General features: G+C 39.5%; 1 protein-coding gene across 1 annotated transcript in view; it reads left to right on the forward strand.

Annotated features, from left to right (window-relative positions):
- LOC307168406 (chymotrypsin-like protease CTRL-1) overlaps positions 1 to 22439 on the forward strand; it is a 132764-nt gene continuing 110325 nt past the window's right edge. Inside the window, exon 1 of the mRNA XM_079888327.1 lies at positions 1 to 109. Within this exon, the coding sequence (XP_079744453.1) occupies positions 61 to 109 (49 nt within the window). The 5' untranslated portion in view covers positions 1 to 60. The remainder of the gene's footprint in view (positions 110 to 22439) is intronic.

Raw genomic sequence — 22439 nt, forward strand, 5'->3', positions numbered from 1 at the left:
CATCTCATTAGAGAGCTGAGAGTTGAGCAGACAGCAGTCAGAACACGCAACAGAGCAAGTATGAAGTTTAACACCGCTGTTGTTGGAACCATACTTCTTAACATAGCAGGTAAGATCTTACTAAAGTCCATAAGTGTAAGCTTAATAATGTTTAAATTATTTAATAATGACAAGCCAATTGAATTCCTCTTGCTAAGGACCTTTGTAACTCTCCCACCCTGATACCTGAAATGGCTGTACTACAAACACACTACGCATTATACGCTACCGTTCAAAAGTTTGTGGTCAGTAATACATTTTGTTTTTGGAAAGAAATGAAAGAAATGATCACTTATATTCAGCAAGGATGCATTTAATTGAAGTGACAGTAAAGACCTGTAGGCCTACGTAGCAAAAGCTTTCTATTTCAGATAAATGCGGTTCATTTGAACTTTCTATTCATTACAGAATCCTGAAAAAAGGCCACAACTGTTTTCAACATTGATAATAATGATATTTATTTGGGCAGCAAATCAACATATTTAGACTGCAGAGTTGGGGTACTCGAACTCGAGTCCAATTTTGAATGAACACGGACTTGTCACGCACTCGGGTGAATTTGTACTCGGATTTGACACGGACTTGGACACTCGGAAAATTTGCCGAGTACAGTCGAGTCCGGGCGCTGGAGGACACAATATTTTATTATTCAAAAACGAAACGAAACTACTTACATTGTGTTGTTTCAGCATTGAGCATTGTAGCCAATCACGAGCACAAGTCTTAGTAAATCACGTTGTGATTCATTTAAAAACTCTCCTCTCATAAATTTTGCATCTGATAGTGAAACTCCTACAAATGCATATGCAACTTCTTGCATAAGAATATTTATATACTTAATATTTAATATTAAGAATATAACAATATTGCATATTGCATCAGCCGCAAAAATACCCTGTCCATGCCTTTTCAGCACTAATTTTTCATTGTCATTTAGTAAATCCTGAAAGTGTTTTTTTTTTAACCCCAAAAGAAAGTTTGCACTGGTGCAAGCTGGTAATAAATCTGGTCCTTAGTCTTATTACTTATTTACTTATTAACATAACTTATACATATTCCAGTATGATGGCTGAGTGGAATTCACTGTTAGTCCTACCTGATTCTGATGATTGCCGGGGGGGCACTCGAAATGTCTGATAACCTGGCAGTGCTACAAAAGAAAACTTGAATTGAGGATAAAATATTCTACAAAATTAATACCTACAAAAAAAGCAAATAAGAAAGCAAAATAAAACTCACATGGCATATTGTCCATCAGCTGCCAGTTTTGGATCATGTCAGTAAATGTGCCATGTGGTGCTGGTGATAGTGGTGGTAAAGAGGTGGTGGGACCAGAGGGGAAACTGGTGTTTGGGGTCACTGTAGGGAAGGGTATAGTGGGGGCAGATGGCACATTTTGTTTGGGTGGTGGGGCAGACTCATCCTCAGAGTCTAACAGACAGTCCTCCTGACCTCCAGGTGGACCAATACGGACATTCTTGCTATTTTAATAATAAACAAAATTGATCAAAATGAAATCAACTATAGTGACAAATTCTACAATGTTTCATGATAAATACTGCTTAAAATACAGCATGAAAGCATCAAGGAATAGTAATGTGCTGAAAAAATATCCATACATTTTACGCCTAGGTGGTCTTTGGCCAGACACTTCTGCCTCGGACTGGAGATCTGACCAGGTCTCTGCCTCTTTGGCCTTCCTCCTGCCCTCTTCATAACTGTCTGTAAAAAAAAAGTTAAATTCAAGGAGGAAAAAATGTATTACTTTGCAAGACTCTAATCTTACAAACAGCATACAAAACACATTGTTGAGCCTAAAAACAGTCAGTTATACTGTGGGTTGGACAATATAATCTAATAATGAACCACTTGCTCGATCAAATGCTGCAATTGACCAATCAATGTCACACATTCCAGAGGGTCGTGTAATAATGTAACTTAGCCAGTGGTCATGTATACACTAAAATGGCAGAATAAGTCAAAACCAGCATGAAAATATAAAATTTACCTGTAGAAAACATTGTTCGGACCTCCCACCGGTCCCAGTCTTGGTTGGGAGCCATCATGTTTTTGATGGCCATGTAGAGGGCCATGCCCCTTAATGATTTAGGCCAACAGCACTGGCCATTCTCGACCCAAATGCCTGGGACCAGCTCCACTTCCCTCGTTTCGGAAAACTCTACTACCTTAATCATATCTGTTAGAACAAAATCTAGTTTTGATAAGCATATACACAAATATAAACATATTTTGGCGCATATGCATGTTTCCACCCCATTTTATGCCCAAATTTTCTTTTAGGATTTATTTTTTTAAATCAAAACCAAATATTTTTGTAAATACAAGTGTGGCAAGGGCATTGTTATTTAGAAATCTCTTTAGAATAGAAATTTGGCAATATCCAGGGCCTGGAAGCCCACTGTGGAGCTGCTGGTTCGCGAGACCGAGGCGGAGGGAGTGAGGACAACAAAGAAGCTAGAGGGAAGAAGCCCGGTGGAGCCGAAGGCGTGGAGGGTCGAGGCGCAGCTGGAGGCAGAGCGATGACAGTCCGAGGCTGATCTGGAGGGAAGAGGGAGCCGGGATGAGTCCCAGGGTTGACGAACTATGGTGGAGTCGAGGGCGCGCAGAGCTGCCAGGCTGACAGGCCGAGGTGGAGACAAGGGCCTAGAGGCCTGATGTGAAGCCGGGGACTCAACCTCTAGTCGAGCGGGTGGACGGAAAGCCCGAAGTAGCCCTGGATAGCTGCACGGAGCAAGTGGCTGGGGCAGAGCGGAGGAGCAGGACGGCACCAGTGGGACAGATGGATACAAGGAACTTGACAAAATCAGAGGAGGAGATGGAACCAGGAAATCAAGCAGGGACATAGGAGGAGGAAGATTTCCGGATGGAACCGGATCACCCAGATGGCCGGACAGAACCGGCATGAAGGGCGAAGACTCAAGGGTGGGGGCTCGGCAGGGGAGTGGATCTGGAGACCACAGAACTAATTAGGCAGAGGTCCGCACCCAGCTCTGAGATGGACTGAGCAGTTTGCATTGGCTCTGGGGATACACAGGAGAAATAAACACAACCAACTTAATACTGAAGATGACCAACACTGAACTGATCCAAACAGGAAGTATTTATACACCAGAGAACTTAGCTAATTATATGATAACAGGTGAATGAAATGACTAATCAAACGAACTGAGATTCTAGGTCCAGACAGAGAAACTACGAACAAAGGAAACTGATTAAAAAAACTGAATACAATAATAATAATAATAATAATTATGATGACAGGAACACTGGAACTAGCAGCTTTTATTCAGTTTCTCCTTTCACTTCAAGTCAAGTCAAGTCAAGTCAAGTTTATTTATATAGCGCTTTTCACAACATAGGTTGTATCAAAGCAGCTTCACAGTATTAAATTAAAACAATACATCAATTTTTTTTTCTAGTGGAACGTCCACGTTTGGTAATGCTGATCAATAGTATCGTTGATTGATTAATTAAATTAAATATCCCCAAATATCCCCAACTGAGCAAGCCAAAGGCAACAGTGGCAAGGAACCGAAAAACTCCATCAGGTGACCTAATGGAGGAAAAAAAAAAAACCTTGGGAGAACCCAGGCTCAGTCGGGGGCCAGTTCTCCTCTGGCGTTTATGAACTAGAGACCGGATTTAACTGTAAGATTAAAAGTATTATATGAATGCCTGGCTGAAGAGATGCGTCTTTAATCTAGTTTTAAACTGGGAGAGCGAGTCTGAGCAACGAACAGTATCAGGAAGGCTATTCCAGAGTTTTGGAGCTAAATGTGAAAATGATCTCCCTCCTTTGGTGGATCTGGATATCCTAGGTATGACCAAAAGCCTCGAATTTAGTGACCTTAAAGAGCGCGATGGATTATAGGGCGATAGAAGATCGGATAGCTAAGCCGTTTAGGGCTTTATAAGTCAGTAGCAATACCTTGTAATTAATACGGAACTTTATAGGTAACCAATGTAGTGATGATATAATTGGTGTTATATGATCATATTTTCTTGATCTAGTTAGAACTCTAGCGGCGGCATTTTGGACTAACTGTATCTTGTTTATTGAGGTTGCAGGACAACCAGCTAATAAAGCATTACAGTAATCTAGTCTCGAGGTCATGAATGCATGAACTAACTTTTCTGCGTCAGAAACTGATAGCATGTTACGTAGCTTAGCAATGTTTCTAAGGTGGAAAAAGGCTGTTCTTGTAACATATGAAATATGATTTTCAAAAGACAGGTTGCAGTCTAGTATAACACCCAGGTCTTTTACTGTAGAGGATAAAGTAACAGGACATCCTACTATGTTAAAGTTGTATTGTGAGAGGTTTTGTGGGTGGTTTTTTGAACCGATGATTAGTACCTCTGTCTTGTCTGGATTTAATAAAAGAAAATTGCGCGTCATCCAATATTTTATATCTTAAACACACTCTGTCAATTTGGATAATTTAGCGTTTTCATCTGGCCGTGATGAAATATAGATTTGAGTGTCATCAGCATAACAATGGAAACTAATTCCATGTTTCCTTATAATATTTCCAAGTGGCAGCATATATATTGAGAATAACAGAGGGCCTAACACAGATCCTTGCGGCACTCCATAGTTTACTGGAGTTATGATCGATTTTTCTCCATTTAAATAGACAAAATGGTAGCGGTCAGATAAATACGATCTAAACCAGCTTAATGCTTGTCCTTGAACACCAGTATAATTTTGTAGTCGATCTAAGAGTATTGTGTGATCTATAGTATCGAACGCAGCACTAAGATCAAGTAAAACTAATATTGAGATACAGCCTTGGTCAGAAGCTAAGAGTAAATCATTTGTGATTTTAACGAGCGCAGTTTCAGTGCTATGATGCGGCCTGAATCCTGACTGAAACTTTTCATAGATGTCATTTTCTTGTAAGAAAGAGCCCAGTTGGGCGGACACAACTTTTTCTAGTATTTTAGACATAAAAGGTAGATTTGAAATGGGTCTATAATTTGCTAGATTATGTGGATTTTTTTTTTTTTTTTTCAACTTCAAAGCTGACCAAGAAAAAAGGGCTAAATTAAATCACTGACACAAGTGCAGTAGTGGCACTGCAACAAATTTATCTTGTTTTGGTAACATCACATATTTCTCAACATGATCAAACAACTGAATGATTTTCAGGATTGATGAGATTTTGCCAACCAGGTAGATACCCAGCTCACAAGAATTCAGAAGATACTCAAAAAACGGTTCCATTAATTCATATTCCCTGAAGACAATATTTATCTTGCCCTGAGACTGAAGGACATTGTCAATCAAAGCAATAGAGCCACCAATCTTTACACATCTGTCTGCCTCGCTTGATACATTAATTTTGGTACCACCTATGACAAGCTCCTGGAATTGAAGTACGGGTAGGCCCATCATGGAGGGTGGAACTGGGCCACGGTTATGCTCCTTTTGCAACTTTCTCTTTCCATGTGACGATTCATCATTTCCTGTAAAAGGATCCATTTCAGAGATTCGCCGAATAACCTGGGCCAGTGGATGGTGCGGGGTTCTTATCATCTATTTCAACTTACCTAAATAATCCTCGAATGGAAATCCAGATATTAGGTCCAGATTCCTGTGTATTCGAACATCCTCAGAAAGATGGGTAAGCCCATGAACATTGTAAGTAACAAATTCAGGACCATACAATTCACCAAAATGTGTCACAAATGACACAAGCAATGTGTGTGCAAAGTCGTGAAGATCTGCAGACAATGAAGGACTTGCAAGGATGAAAATGGCAACAGATAACAACATGAAGTTGTTGTAGACTGAAGCCAACAACACATTTTGGAGAACCACTGGCCCTGTGTACAACAAGAACTGTCGCAACTCTGTGGCTTTCCACCTGAGCCTTTCTGAAAGCCCCCTGGGTTTACGAGCAAAATCCATGGGAATGAAACGTCTCAGGCCTACAAGTTCACTAGAGATAAGGTTCATCTGATGAGAAGACAAGCGGCAGAGTAAGGGCCCTGATGCAATCCACAAATCCATCAGTCGGCGTACCACTCCAAGACATACAAGATGCATGTAATCATGAGGAAAGCATGACACCATGCCTATACCTACATCAATTAATGGTGACTTTGTGACATGATGGTCCTCATCAGACATCATTTCAAAAGAAAGATCAGTTCGCTGTGGGCTGTTGACTTCTGGAAATGTCATCCTATGTTTAAGATAAATGCCTGTTTGGACACACTTGTCACAACCTGAGTAACCATTGTGAAGTTTTGTTCCTTTGGTGAAAGCTCTTGCTGAAGCATCGCAGATGACCGAGGTGACCTTCAAGAAGCACTGTTTCCCCTTTATAAGGAATCCTTTGCTTAGCACTTGTAACTCACTGACAAGATCTTTTAAATACTCAACCAGACAACTTGGCTTTGAGGTACCACAAAATAGAGCAATGACAACTGGCTTCTTCACAACACCCTGTAGCAAGCCAAGAATTGGCCAGAACTGAACCGAAGAAGTCTTAAACAAAGGCAAACCATCTACATGAAGCTGCAATTTTATATTCATGTCTGCTTGGAATGTGAGACCAGACCCGTTCCATGCTTTTTGAAAAAGCTTTCAAAATGCCAAAGTAGTAAGTGCCACCAGCTACAGTTTGGATGTTGTAAGAAGTAGTGGTATTGAGAAGAGTTCTAGCATCCTTTGGTAGAAAAGGATGATGAACTCTCAAGATGGCCAGAAGTGAAGTCAAAGCTACTAAAGATACCCTGAAATGAACTGCCCAGTCACACAAAGACTCAGTTAGTGATATACTGACATTTTCTATGTCATCATCACTCTGAGAATCATCTTCAATGTCAGAAATTTCTCCCTGGTCACCCTGATCTTGGTATTCAGCTGAATTACAGATACTCACTGTAGCGTTCTCAGCTCCACAGGCCTGTAACTCATCTTGAAATGAATCAAACATAGAACTCACACGTTTCACTGCTCGTTTTCTAAGACTGCGTCTATCCATGTTTTTACCTGAGTTTTTTTTCTCCAACCTAGGGAAACAGATAAATGAGAAATCAACATTAAAAATGTTGCACTAGTATAAAAATCTCTCTCTTTTTGTCTCTCATATTAATTCATACTAACTGAAACAATCACAAAATACTGCCCAATCACAGAAAAGGCCATAAATGTATCATTCACGTGTGTGTGTGTGTGTGTGTGTGTGTGTGTGTGTGTGTGTGTGTGTGTGTGTGCGTGTAAAAAAAAAAAAAAAATCACTATAGAATATCTACTGTGTTTGTGGGACTAATGGTCACTCTTTTATTTGTTACACGGTCCAGAATCCACTAAATAGACACTACTTTATTATAGAGAAAAACAACAAATGAATAAAAACATATCATATCATCATAAGCTATGGCAAATTAATTTATTAAACTAGGTGAGTATAGAGCAGCAAAAGTAATTCTTGAATAGTCTTAAGTGCACAGTAATTTTATCAAATCTAAAATGTTAATAAAAATTACTATTTGTATTCTTATAAAATACATTCATGAAAAACAATTTATATTATTGTATATGAATGTAAAGATTCACACACACACACACACACACACACAGTATAAAATTAAAAAGATGTTTATTTTAAAAGTATTGTGCAGCTTTTTAATTGGGCAACGGTATATAATAGATACAACAAGAACAAGATAGGCTTTGAATAATCTTTCAGTGCGCAAAACTATGATAATATGAAATGCTTCAAAACAGAACGACACAGTTTATGCACAGCCCGGGTGCAGAATGATGTGCTTAAAGCAACATCATGGAGTCATGCGCGTTTAAAAGTTCACGGCACAAGAGATGTTGAGCTAACAAATCCTAGTGTAAATCTGTCCAACAGTTTATTGATCATTTATTTCTAAACAGTTATAAATTCCAGATATCCGCATGATGCCCTATTAGTATAACACAGACAACCGGTGATTGAGTGTGACATAATTTAGAAACAGCAATAAACTAATCATTTTATGCAAATTCACATTCCTTTATCGACCGATCAAGCATTATAATGGGAATATAACGTTATCAAAGTTCGTGCTGCTGAATGTCGTAACGACGTGATGCTGTTTTGAATGCTGAACGAAGAATGATTGACATCTGCAGCTCGAGGGAACATGAGTTTCTATCGACTTTAATTTAACGATGTAAATATTATTCTGTCCCATAAAATTAAGCTTAGATTACTAGTGCACGAAAACTTTAACGAGGTGCTGCCTATTTTTTTACTCCCCCTAAGCCTTAACTTAGGCCTAAAAGAGTGCAACAATCAAAAAATCGGGATCATATTATTAAATTATCCATACATGCTAAGCAGCAGTGTCTTACTTGCCTGAATTGTTTGTTTTGACGTCAAATAATTGCTAAATGTTCCTACATGTCGATTAACGTTAGCTTGCTTGATTCATAACCATTAAAATATGCTTACTAATACCTTGCGAGTAACTTACTGGAGAATATCTTTTAACTAGATAGTAAAAACAAAACAAAAAAAAACTTTCCAAACGTTTTGATTGTGCAAGTTAAACATCAAATGCAATCAGTGTTCCACTTACCTGTGATGATGTCCAAGTGAGCGAGTTTCGCGCGCTGCAGGATTCAAATCGATGATGACAGTCGTATAGTGGCCGCTCCACAGATAGTGGGCCGATAGTCGCTTAGCAGAATCGGGCCGTGTACTGTATAGTGTCTGCGCATAATATTTTAGAATTGCCGCCAAAACTGCATGACAACTGGCTGCGTCAGTTCCAATGGCGGGCCAAATACTGTGTTATGTCTGTCAACCGCATAAATGTGCCTCTCAGTTTATTTGTAAGGTTTTCCTCATCAGAGAGATCATACAGAATTGTACATTCTAACACTGACAAAATTAACTGTTCTAAACTCTCCGCCATTTTTGTTCTACTCGCTTCCGAAGCTTCGCTTTTCAACGGTGTAGTACGACGTCCACTGGGGGCGTATTGCGTATTACGGAGCTGATTTCAACTGCCAGTGTGAAGGCGGCGTCAGAATGTACAATTCTGTACCCACGTAGCAAAATTTGTCTGGCCCACCTCTGGGCCTCATCCTTGCTTCAATTCTGGCCCAGTTCTGGCTGGGTCCCCGGCCCAAAACTGGCCCAACACACTGAAAACGGACTCAAACAACTTCCTCTGGCCCAGATGTGGCCCACACCCTGTAAAATGACTCTTATTTATTGATATGGCCCAGGTCTGGCCCAGGCACTGTAAGACAGAAATGGCTGAGAGTTGGCTGGGTCCCCGGGCCAGATGTGGCCCACACCCTGTAAAATGACTCTTATTTATTGATATGGCCCAGGTCTGGCCCAGGCACTGTAAGACAGATCTGGCTGAGTGTCGGCTGGGTCCCCGGGCCAGATGTGGCCCAGAAACAGTGAAACAGTGGCAGTGAAACACAAATTCAACCATTTAAAAAGATTAAGGGTTTTTATTATAAAATTAACAAATACACTTTAATATAAACATGTATTAACAATGAACAAATACACTCTAACATTTATTTACAACACAATATTTAAACTACAAAATAACAAGTAAATTATATTTACTGTATATGATTAAAAGAAAAACATCACTCTTTCACACACAAACTATCTTTCACTCTCTTTAACACTAAATAAATTCCTTTTGCAAATGTCAAGTCACCATTAAATATATAGCGCTATATACAGTAATGACTGTTTCAAAGCAGCTTTACAGGGTTAAACAGGACAATGATCAATGATGCAAACAGTTCAATTTGGCTGTAAAGCTGCTCTAAAAAGAAAATAGTGTCATTGTTCAGCTGAATTCAGTTCAGTGTTGATTCAGTTCTGTTCAATAAGTGTATAAAGTATATCAATTATAAAAAGAGTTCTTTTTTATTATTAAGCAGCTCTGCGGAAAACAGTGATGTCATCGTCCAGCTCAGTTCAGTTCTCATATAATAGTGTCAATGCAGGCAGATCAATATTATTAAGAATAAGTGTCCCCAACTAAGCAAGCCAGAAGCGACAGTGGCAAGAAGCCAAGAACCCAAACTCCATCAGTGACAGAATGGAGAAAGAAAAACAGGCTCATTTGAAGGACCAGTTCTCCTCTGATCAAACAACGAACATGGTGTGTGTTAGGATTCAGGTCTCTTCACAAGTCAGATTGTGGATTGATATCATTCAGAGTATTTTATTCAGCTCCTTTTGCTTGAAGATTGGAAAAGATTACATCAAGGTAAAAGAGTAGCAAAACTCGAGAGCATGTAGATGTGAATTTGAGAACTTGTACAATAGATATTTGTACTTAAATAAAATTTAACAATGTGAAAACCTCAATTAGGCATTTGCAACTTCTCAAATCTGCCATTGCAATTTTTTTAATTGCCCCGCCTTTCTCTCTCACCGCCACTAAGTTTGCAAGTGCACAAGTTATAGTTAGGCATCTAATATATCACGAAAATAGTCAATGTGTGAAGATTTGAAATAGCAATGGCAGATTTGAGCAATTGCCTAATAGGTTGTACTGTGAATGTGAATGAAAGAATACAGGTTTGTGACTATTGTCTTTGAGTGAAAATCTCAACATTCAACAGGTTTTCACAAATATTTATTGTACAATTCACAAACTCACATTTACATGCTCTGGAGTGTTGCTACTCTTTTACCTTCATAAGCTCACGTCCGCATTTGGTGGGAGGGGAGTTGAAGCTGGCCGTTGGGTCTGTGCGGAGGACTGGTCTGTTTCTCGTGGATCTGATCCGATGACTGTGCCGAGGACTGTTGTGTCAAAGACGTCTTCACAGCGTTTGTGTCTATGTCTTGTCTAGTTGTGATGTTCTCGTCTGGCATTCAGGGCTGTTGTGGTCATCTGAGGGTCCAGGTCCACCATCTGGTCTGGATACGGACTAGATCCGGCTGAATACAGTAACCTTGGGATAAGACTGAGACAGAGAGACTAAAATTAGCGAAGATGCCATTCTTCTTACGATGTAACAAGTACATTCAATGTTATGGGAAGTGTTTCCGGTTCTGGTTGACCGAATTTATGCAGCCTAACAATCCTTTAACAGATGTGAATTTTAGACATATGAGAGTGTGTTATGTTTATGCTAGGTTAAAGAGGTGTGTGTTTTTTAAATAGATTTAAACTTATCTTGTGTCTGCCCCTCAATCTGCTGCCAGTCAATGATCTCTCGATCTCCATCTCAGCAGCATTAGCTGTGAGGGTTTCTCTGAACCGCATCTGTTATATAAAGGAATAGATTTTGTGAGGTCAATATTAAATCTTAAGCATTAGTTTAAGCACATAGGTTTAACAAATGTTGTAGCCAGAGTTCACACAGCAGTTTAAAATAGGTAACACTTTACAATAAGGTCTCAATTGTTAAAATTAACGTTAGGCTAGTTAATGTGTTAACTAACATTACCAATGAACAATACATTTGTTACAGTCTTTGTTAACATTAGTTAATAAACACACAATAAAAAATTAGTTCACAGTGCATTAACTAATGTTAACAAATACAACTTTTGATTTTAATAATGCAAGTAACGTTAGAGAACTATGGCGCCGACAGCGTAACGTCCGACTCCTATGAACTAATCACTCGTTGAAAAAGACGAATTGGCTGACTAAATTTGAGCACAGGAATACCGGCATTTCATTAGCCAAAATCACAGTGCACTGGGTAGGCTACAGCACAGCAGTCTTTCTAATAAAAAAAACCCTCACAATTATTCTAAAAAGGGACCGTAACGTTAGCAGCTAGGCCTTCTCATCAACACTCTCTCCGGGACCGAGTGGATATTCTGAAGTAACGTTATTATCATCGTAAACATCTGATCTAACGTTAGATATAAAACAAAACTATATTTATCTTGACAATTAATACATCAAACAGCACTAGAACAATAAATGAATTAAATTACTTACTCGTTTTTTCAGATGAATGATTCCTCTCGAAAATGTACGTTGGTCTGCGACTGCGTCTGCAGGATCTTCCTCAGGATTTAAAATTAACCGCCAAAACCTTTTTTCAAGCGGCTGAGTTCCTTAATTGTAGTAGTGGCCCGCTTGTGACAAAACGAACTCGGGCCGATTGTAAATACACACAGCTATACCGAGTATGGACCTGACACAAGTACAACTGCTTTCAGCCGAGGCTGGCCCATACAGAAAACGCCGTCAGTCAGCCAGCACAAGTACAACCGCTTTCAGCCGAGGCTGGCCCATACCGAAAACGCCGTCAGTCAGCCAGCACAAGTACAACCGCTTTCAGCCAAGGCTGGCCCATACAGAAAACGCTGTCAGTCAGCCAGATGTGTTATGCACAGTCGGCACGGATCTGGCCCATTATCTGTTCACCGGTGCCGACAGTGAGCCAACAGTGACGCGTTTCAGCCGGAATCGGCCCGACTGTGCTTGCTATCTGGGTATGATCTCTCTCATGAGACATTAATCATTGACCAGCGATGATTTGCCATCATGGAATTTTCTGGCTGTAGGCTATGTGAATGAACGGGGGCAACAATATTTAATTATACATTTTAATAACTGCCCTAATAACGTTAGAAAATCATGAAAATAAAAAAATGACATGACAACTTATCGTTATAAAATCATTATTTATTTTATTAAAAGTTAAGAATTCAGGTTTGTTTATCAGTAGGCTACCATAGCAATGCTAACTTTCGCTGGAATTGTCGGATAGGAACCGTCCGTAGCCTTTCGCAAGAGTTACATTTTTTTAACGCATACGATTTTTTTCGCACCGCACTCGTTCGGACCCGGTTCGGACCCATTCGCATGCGGTCTGCGAATCTCCATAGGAAATGAATGACTTCCGGTCGTTTCGAAGCCGTATCGGAGCTGAGTTCAACTGCCAGTGTGAAGGCGGCGTTAAAGGGAGCGTTATTGACAATCTAAATAATAGTTTTGTTTTTCATGCTTCTAGAGCAGGGATGGGCAACTTCGGTCCTGGAGGGCCACTGTCCTACAGAGTTTAGCCCCAACCCTGAAAAAATCACCTGCCTGTGATTTTCTAGTAATCCTGAGGACCTTGATTAGCTTGTTCAGGTGTGTTTGATTAGGGTTGAAGCTAAACTCTGTAGGACAGTGGCCCTCCAGGACCGAAGTTGCCCATCCCTGTTCTAGAGGACCAGTGGTTACGTTCACACTGTAAAAAAGTGATAACTGCATTTAAATGTGGGAGTGAATCCGCTAAATTATAGTCATGATAACCATAGCAACATGATAACGTGATAACCATAGCAACATTTTGGTGTTTGTTACATTTACACTTTAGTCATAAGTTTATGAAAGACCTACACAATATAAAACTTTTTGAACACCATCTTTCAAGAGCAAGCGGTTTGCGAATCCTGCATTGAAAAAAAACTGGCTTTACCTTGACATTGTAGTGCACAGCGTCTTCTCAACATGATGCTATCAGAGCCCGTCTACGGAGAGCCTGCCCACTCCCTATTAAGTCCTGTTGTACCGAATTTTGGTTGTAGTTCCACCAGAGTTCCACTGGGGGCGTTCGCAGGCGAGTGCAAAATGAATGGGAGTCTATGGGGCTAGACGGCTATATTTGTCTCTTTCACCCGATTGCCGTTGAGAAATCTCAGATTTTATTGTAGGTTTTGCAAGTTCAACATGGGTTATAGGTCGAAAGTTGAATGAACGAGTACTTATGTCCTTTCAATTCCTTACAGGTTGAGTTGTTGTTGCCCATAACACGCTAGCATTCTGCTAATGAACGCTGATTGGTCAGTGAAGGACTGATTACGACCAGAGATACCGCTTGATGGCATCATCCGAAGCGGGACCAGAAACAAACAAAACAAAAACTCGTCTAGCACGTGTATTTACATGTGTCAGCTGTGTTGTCGATGCCTCGAGAGAAAAGAAAGTGCAGAGCGCGAGAGCACCAAAGTGACTGAAGGATTGCCGTAAAGCAGTATCTCTGGTCGTACGATGTGTATGACGTCATTGAGACTTTTTAAAGCAAATAAGTGACTCTAAAAAATCTAACACTCAGCAATGTGTAATTTCTTTGCATCTCCTTTCGAATACAACATTCAAATTACTAGACAAAAAATTATATCCTGAGAAAAGTGGATTTTGAGGGGTATAGCGCCATAGACCTCCATTCATTCTGCACTCGTCCTGTGAGCGCCCTCATATGGAACCAGAGTGGAACTGCAACCAGTTCAGAAGCCGGAAGTGTACTGAGAGTAAAACTTCTCGCCTTATTAGACATTCTCTGATGCTATCCAGTATCCACAGGAATCAGCTGCTGGTTTGAGGTTCAAGTTTTCCCTGGTGTCTGCGCGTGCAATACGTGGGCGGGCAATATGCTCATGTTTCGTCTTGACGTCACGACGAAACGGCTTATGACTCGCTTGAAAAACGATTAATTTAATTGACTCAGAGTCAACTCTTACTTTTGAAAGACAATAACTTTATATACGATACACTTTCAGATTTAAAACTTTGCAGTATGTTTTCATTCACTTAGACCTATGTTAAACACTACATGAAAGATAATTTTCAAAAATCCATAATAGGGCCTCCCTTTAACCACTGACAAGTAGATGTGTGCAAGTACAGTATGTTACTAGGGTAAATAAAAAAAAGACCTGTTTCTAGCCCTACTAGCTGTTACAAGGATAGATCACCCAAAAATGAGAATTCTATAATCATTTCCTCACTCTGAAGTTGTTCCAAAGTGTAATACACTTTAATTAAAAATTCTCATTAGTATTGTAAGAAAACATTAATTTTACCTGGTCAAAAACAGCTCTGTTTTCAGCACGCCGTTTAAGTGCATGTCTTTAAATGATAATGAGCTTTGCTCACCCCCCCCCCCCCCCCCCCCCCCCCCCCCCCCCCTGTTCTGTGCAAACACCGTTTGTAACACAATAACCATAACGCATTGTTCATTATAAACGTGGGATTATGAATTATATTGAGAACGTTGTACATAGGAAACATGCCGTAATGTACCCTGAGTGTAAACCTTAGCCGCATTCATCGTGAAGCGTGCAAGCGATTTGCAAAGATTAATATAAAGGTTAATAAAACGTTACACTCACTTCAGTTCTTCTGGAGGTTCAGCAGGAACACGAATAGTTGGTACCGATCCTTTTTTCAGGAGCAGCTTCTTAGCAAAACCAGCTTTATACTGACCCTCGTTTATAAAGCAGTCTAGTGAGAAATGATTCGCGCAAACATGAAAGCATTGCTGTTGATCGTGGGGAATATTCCCTTCGAAAACAAAACTCAGCCACTGCGTCTTCAGAGGTTCGGATTTAGGGACATCAAAATGACTGCTGTGTTCGTTATTACACCCAAGAACAGAACACCACAATCGCTTAGACGCCATTATGCTCCAGCGTATCAACAATGTCCGCGCGGACTATAATGACAGCTCGATCAGGGCGGGCCTGTGTTGAAACGCTGCTGTCAATTAACAATCGTGGGAGGGGCGTCCGACCGTGTGACGTCACACGGTCAGACGGCTCGATTTGAAACAGGGGAAAACATATAAGGAGATTAAAAAAAAAACACTGGATGGATTTTTATCATTTTATGATGGTTGTGTACAGGCACTGCCAACACACATTTCAGTACAATCAACTTGTAAAAGTGCATGTACCATTATGACCCCTTTAAGGCTCAGAGAAGAAGGAGGTGGGACCCGGTGAACGTTCAAGAAACTTTAGTCATAAAATAAACAAACAATACAAAAGTAAAGCGGCAGCCCCTCACGGATATACACATTATAAAACACAACATAAATAGTCCAGGCCTGGTCCTCTCTCATCTTGCACTGTAGTCACTTTTATCCTTCCGGAGCTCCTCCGTGAGACTTGTGACCGGTGTGGCGTGCAGGTGACGGCCTCGCTGCGTTCCCATGGCTCTCGGCCCGCACTGCTTGCCACAAAGACATTTTGAAAAATGGTGGTAAACAAACAGTTGATGGGCCCCATTGACTTCCATAGTATTTTTTTTTTCATACTATGGAAGTCAATGGAGCCCATCAACTGTTTGGTTGTAGTTAAACTATCCCTTCAACAGGATACACTATTCACACCATTCATACTTCATACTTATGTGTTACTTTTTCTAACCTGTGCTGGGCGTGCTTGTTTGTTTTTCAATAACAAAAAAAAAAGTTTTATTTTTGGCAAATGTAAAGGCCCTTTCACACCAAAAGTGAAATGAATAACCCACAGACTGAAGGAAATGCAAATTCATGCCTGTTCAGTACAGGAAGTTCAAAACAAAAAAAATAAACACAAATGTGATGTTTATCTAAATTAGTTTTTGATTATTAGTATGGTTGAATTCGATCATCGAAGGTCATCAGCAATGACATTGGTTAATAATGTGAGATTAAATACATATATTTGTGTTATTATTTTATTGCAGGAAGAGCTATAATAACTATCTACAATAACCTAGAACTACAATAACCATCATGTTTACACAGCACACACAACACCTCTGCCCCTTACTCACGATTTCTCTCAACATGGGGACAGGAGATGTGTCAGTCAGCAAATGGGAAAACAAAGTAAACTGTGTTACTTATTTGAAAAAGTAACTCAGATATTTTGTTGTAAATTTTAAAATAATGTGTTACTTTACTACTTGAAAAAAAGTAATCTGATTACATGTAATGCGTTACACCCAACACTGATTTTAACAACATGGCTATAATTCATGTGAAAGTATTATCTTGATTAATGCCAATAGAATGTGCCAACACATTTATGTAAAAGATGAAACAGTGAGGTTGTGGGTAACACAAACCAGTTCATCAGCTTTGTAAGTGTTTATCTAAATATCTGGTTTCTGTCTCCCTCATAGGTTCTCTCTGCCAGTTAAATGGTAAGTTGTCTTTTTCTTAATGACCATAACAATCGTGTTTCACATGTTTTGTATGCTTTTGGGCATTTTAGTTGAGAATTCCCTCACTTCCTACTTCCACTTCCTATAATCAGTGTGTGGTCAAGCTCCCCTCAACACCAAGATTGTTGGAGGACAGGCTGCAGCGGCAGGGTCTTGGCCGTGGCAAGTCAGCATTCAAAGTGCCCTCTATGGAGGCCATTTCTGTGGCGGGAGTCTAATCAATAAAGACTGGGTTTTGTCTGCAGCTCACTGCTTCCAAGGGTATGAACTTGATGCTTAAATACAATACAACTCAAGACACAATTATACATTTATCACAGTGGGATTAAAACTGAGTTTGCCTATTCACAGCATCTCTGTGAGTACCATTAGTATCTACCTAGGACGTCGGAGCCAATCGGGCTCAAACCCTTATGAGCAATACAGGACAGCGAGTCAAGTCATTACCCATCCAAACTATAACAATCAAACCCAAGACAATGATTTAGCACTGCTCCAGCTCTCCTCTTCTGTGACGTTCTCTGAATATATTCAGCCAGTCTGTCTGGCTGCTGCTGGTAGTGTATTTGCTGCTGGTTCAGAGAGCTGGGTCACTGGATGGGGCTTGTTACAAGAAGGGGGTGAGTAAAGTTTTACTTGCAAATACTGTAAAGCTTAGCAACTGGCCATTAAAATGGTCCTCTGATCTGTCACAGGCAACCAGATTTCTGACCTACTGCAGGAGGTGATGATACCAATTGTGAGCAACAGTGACTGTTATAATGATTATGGTATCATCACAAGCAATATGATTTGTGCTGGATTAACTCAGGGAGGGAAAGGTTCATGTCAGGTAAGACATCAGTCATTCATCTGAACCTTTTTTAATTTACAAAAATATGAACATTTAACTTTTTTTGGGGGGGGGGGGGGGAGGAGGAGGTGTCCCCTGCACTGAACTGTACATTACCTATCAAGGTTGCCAGATCTGAGTAACAAAATTAGCCCAATGATTCAGTCCATCTGTCTCTCATCTCTCAGTCACTGATATGCATTACACATAATTTAACCACTGAATATACTAGTAGTATCCTTTGATTTCATAAAGGAGCTCACACCCTTTGCATACTTTGCATACCCTTTGTCAGCTTAAAGTTGGAATGAAACAGAAGTAGTGATCATCTTTTCTTCCCTATTGTGACATATATCCGAGTGAAACGGCTTCTCAAATAGAAAAAAAAATCTCATTTTTTTTATTAGTATTATTTATATTATTTTATTTACTTCTATATTACTGGATTTTAACAATAATATAAATAAGCACATTCTTCACATTCTCTTGCTTAAATACAAAATTACTGCCGTGCATGCAAAGACCAATTAACATTACAATAGAATCCATTGGGTGTCTCTGCTGACCTCTGAAAAATAATAATATAACATGACATTTCATGACTATTGCCACTAGATAGCCTTAAAGGGATAGTTCAACAAAAAATGAAAATTAGTCCATGATTTACTCCTCTAAAGTACTACCCTCAACCCATCCTAGATGTAAATGACTTTCCTCTTTCAGACGAATACAATTGGAGTTATAGGCTATTAAAAATGTTTTATAGGCTATTTATCTGAAGTGAAGCGATGTGTCTATGTTAGAAAAATATCCATATGTAAAACTTTATAAACTAAAATAATAACTAGCTTCTGACAGACGGCCGTAAACATCGGATTATGACGAAAGAGTAACCCATACCCTCAGGGCCTTTCCTATTGCTCTAACACTAGTGGCAGGGAGAACGAAAAAAAAAAACCTAGAAGCAGAGCTGGACAGAACAATTGGAGTGGAATAAATAAGTGGTCATTATACTATCTTCTATTGCCTTCTCCAGAAACTGGAGGTTAAGTAAGGTTATGCTCCTTGTCATTGCCCCGGCTTGATAACTGTAAGAATTGAGAAATTACAAAATGCCGGACAGTCTGTTTCGGGGGTGACCAGATCCTGAGAGGACAAAAGGACCATTTGAACTGGCTCTCATGCACCATTGAGACGAAAGTGTCACCTCCGAGTCATCCTAATCTACATCTCTTTCCCTCTCCCCTCACCCCCTCTCTCTCATGCTCAGATGATCACCTGAATTCACCCGAGAAAATGTATAGTTTAATGTGAATGATTATCACAGAGTATTTTCATGTTTGGTATCATTTAAAATGTCACAGTGCGACTGGTACAGATGTCTCATTTCAGAATAAGTAAAACAAAAGGTAATAAGGTTGCTAAGAGTTTATGGATAACTGACACAAAAAGGAAGATGGTCTCTCAAGCAAATGGTCACACACCCCCAAGAGGTGCTACCTCTGAATGCAAATTTATATTGTTAGCACGTTTCCAAGTGAAAGGTTTGTCTATATATGGAAATGCAGCAGGGAGATCGAGGCCTTTTCTGTACTTCAGATTGGTCCGTGAGGGTGAGAGAGAGAGAGAGATCTCTCAGCCTCATGTATTTCTTAAAGTTGGGTTTGCATCTTCTCTCTATTCCAGAGGATTTGATGTGTTGTATCGATTATCTTTGAATTGATTATGAAATTGGCATGATACATTTACCTTACCAACTCAGCGAACCGGGTCACATACGTAACAGACATTTATATAATAAAATATAAGTGTCAATTTTGATTTCATACTGTATATTTTCAGATGTATAAATGTTAAGTGTTTATCAATGCAGGGAGACTCTGGAGGTCCAATGGTCAGTAACGGCTCCCGGTGGATTCAGTCTGGCATTGTGAGTTTTGGTCAAGGATGTGCACAACCCAACTCTCCCGGTGTGTACACCAGAGTGTCTCAATACCAGGATTGGATCAACTCTTACATGAGCAGCGACCAGCCTGGATTTATTCAATTAAATTCCAGTGGATTCAGAAGCTCACCTGACCTGCTTTTATTTTCCATTTCTCTCACATTCTCCATTATTCCATTCATATGCTCTCTATATCTCTCTTCAGAGAAATTGTATGAATGATTATTCTCAGGGTTTTTTGATTAAGAGAACAATTGTGCTGTACAAGTTCTCGGAAACTCTCAGAAAGAGATATTGTCATTTATTCTTTACCTTTAAAATTGTTATTATTGTTGGAAAGCTACACTTATTGTGTTGTTACAAAAGATTGTGCACTAATGAAGGTCGGCAAACATGTACCCTCAGAGTGTTTGAATAATGAGGGTGCGGTTTATGACATTTGGCCTAAACATGAAACATACATTATGCCTGCAATTATAATGCATATCTAATTATTTTCCTCACTTTGGGTCAGAACTGATATTTATAAGGGGCTATATGTAAGAACTGTCATGTAACAGCTTGTAATGAAACATAAAATAAATAAACAAATAACTTCCCAGACTTCATAAATTGTCTATGAAAGCCTAGACTGATTTTTATGTGACGGACTCGAGGCGGATTCGCCAGGAAAATCCAAAGTGATGCCTATAAGCGTGAATTATATTCCATTAAGTGTCAAATGAATACAATATTCAGGATAATTCTGAAAGAGCTGTTTTGTACTGTATTGTCAATGTCTCATGATGCAAAGGGATTAATTCAAACTATAGTCTCACATAGCCAGATCTATAGTCTCAAATATACTTTATAATCAAACTATCATATGTGTAATTTTAATTACCTCGTCTGTCGACATGATGCTGCTGAATTGCAGAGCTTGTGCAAACATATCGACATCACTGTAATCAGAAGCTTTAACACTTTTTTTTTCCACCGCTGTCATTTTTGTTGTGTTTATTTTGTTGTTGAGAGCAGGGCTGAATTTTTGGATCATCTGAGATTAGCTCCAGCCCCAGAGACCGCCAGCATCTCTGCATTGAACAGATGTATAGCTTTCTCTTACAGAGATTCCAGTTGCATTTCTTGATGCAGCGTCAGACTGTGTTAAGTGACAACGGTTTTCCAAAGTTCTCCCGAGCCCATGATGGTTTCTCATGCAATGCCATCTGAGGGCTTGAAGGTGACACACATTCAACAGAGGTGTCCTGCCTTGCCTATATACTGAGATTTCACTGGATTCCCTGAAATATTTCACAATATTATGTATGGTAGATTCTGAAAGACCTAAAATTTTGTCAATCTAGCATTGAGAAATATGATTTTGAATTGTTTGACAATTCTCTCATGAAATTTGGCACAGGGTTGTAGGTCATGAGTCATGCTTGCAAAAACAGAGCCTTTGGCTGATGCTCCATTTATACCCAAACATGATACCCTTACCTATTACCAGTTCACCTGCTTATAAACAGCTTGTAGACTGTTTCAAACCCGTTCAACTTGGATGTTCTGTAAACTTATCACTTTTATTTTACAAAATGTCCCAACTTCTATGGAAATGTAGTATATAAGGTATACATATGTGATAATTGGTAATTTTAAAAAAAACAACTTTGTCTTTGTTGCTCTATTCTTAAAACTAAAGCTTATAAACATTGTGCCAACTAGTTAGTTCCACAAGAGATAGATTTTTTTACTTATTTTTTAATCGGGCAACCAAGCCTGGTCTCCTATATAACAGATACAAACCTATGAATAATCTATAAAGTAAATATTGAATTCATAATTACTGATGAGATAAGCAGTGTTGTATACATTTTACATGAACGTGATTCAGCTACTAAAATCAATCAGCTGCTTTTATTAGACTAGACTACTAGATTATAAAATGGCCACCAGGAGGCGCCATTTACTGTACTTCTCAGACCTCCACAGACGCTCCTGTACCAATCCCTCCTTCACAACATGAGAAGAGGAACGCCTGCTGAACTAGAGTGATTTAAAATCGAACACAAATATAGATTCCGTTTTAGCAGTACAGTCGCCTACAATACAAGCCCATTAAAGGCACACTATGCAGTGTCCGTTTTTCTCAAACAGCCTAGAGTCGCTGTGGAGAACTTGTTTTTAACGTTACTGTCATAAATACCACTCACGCAGAGCCGTCTCCCGTCTCTGCACTCTTACTTTTGGAAGTATGACTAACATAAGAATTTTCACCGGAAAATGTCATCTGAACAAGTAACATCCACTTTTGTTCTGACCAACTAAGGGAAAAAAGCATTGCAGTAAATCGAGCTGATTAAATCTAACGATCGCTTATCATTATACTTTGTTCTCCAATTGTTAATGTTAACAACATCAGCACTGCGTTACTACATTTAATACCTTTCCGATATTTATCCTTGTTTTCGCATGGGCTGGTTGCAGTCTTTTTTTCTGTAGCCACTCCCCCAAAGTCTTTTGCATTTTACAACGGGTGAATCTCCACTTGTCACTGATTGTCGTTTGAACCTTTCTGGATCCGCCATGAAATTGCTAAGTTTAATTACATCAAGTGCTGTGAGAAAAGGCTATAAATCTCCACCTCTAGCATCCTCACACTTAGCCTACTAGCCG

The sequence above is a fragment of the Squalius cephalus genome (assembly GCF_949319135.1).
Source record: "Squalius cephalus genome assembly, chromosome: 1".
Lineage (NCBI taxonomy): Eukaryota > Metazoa > Chordata > Actinopteri > Cypriniformes > Leuciscidae > Squalius > Squalius cephalus.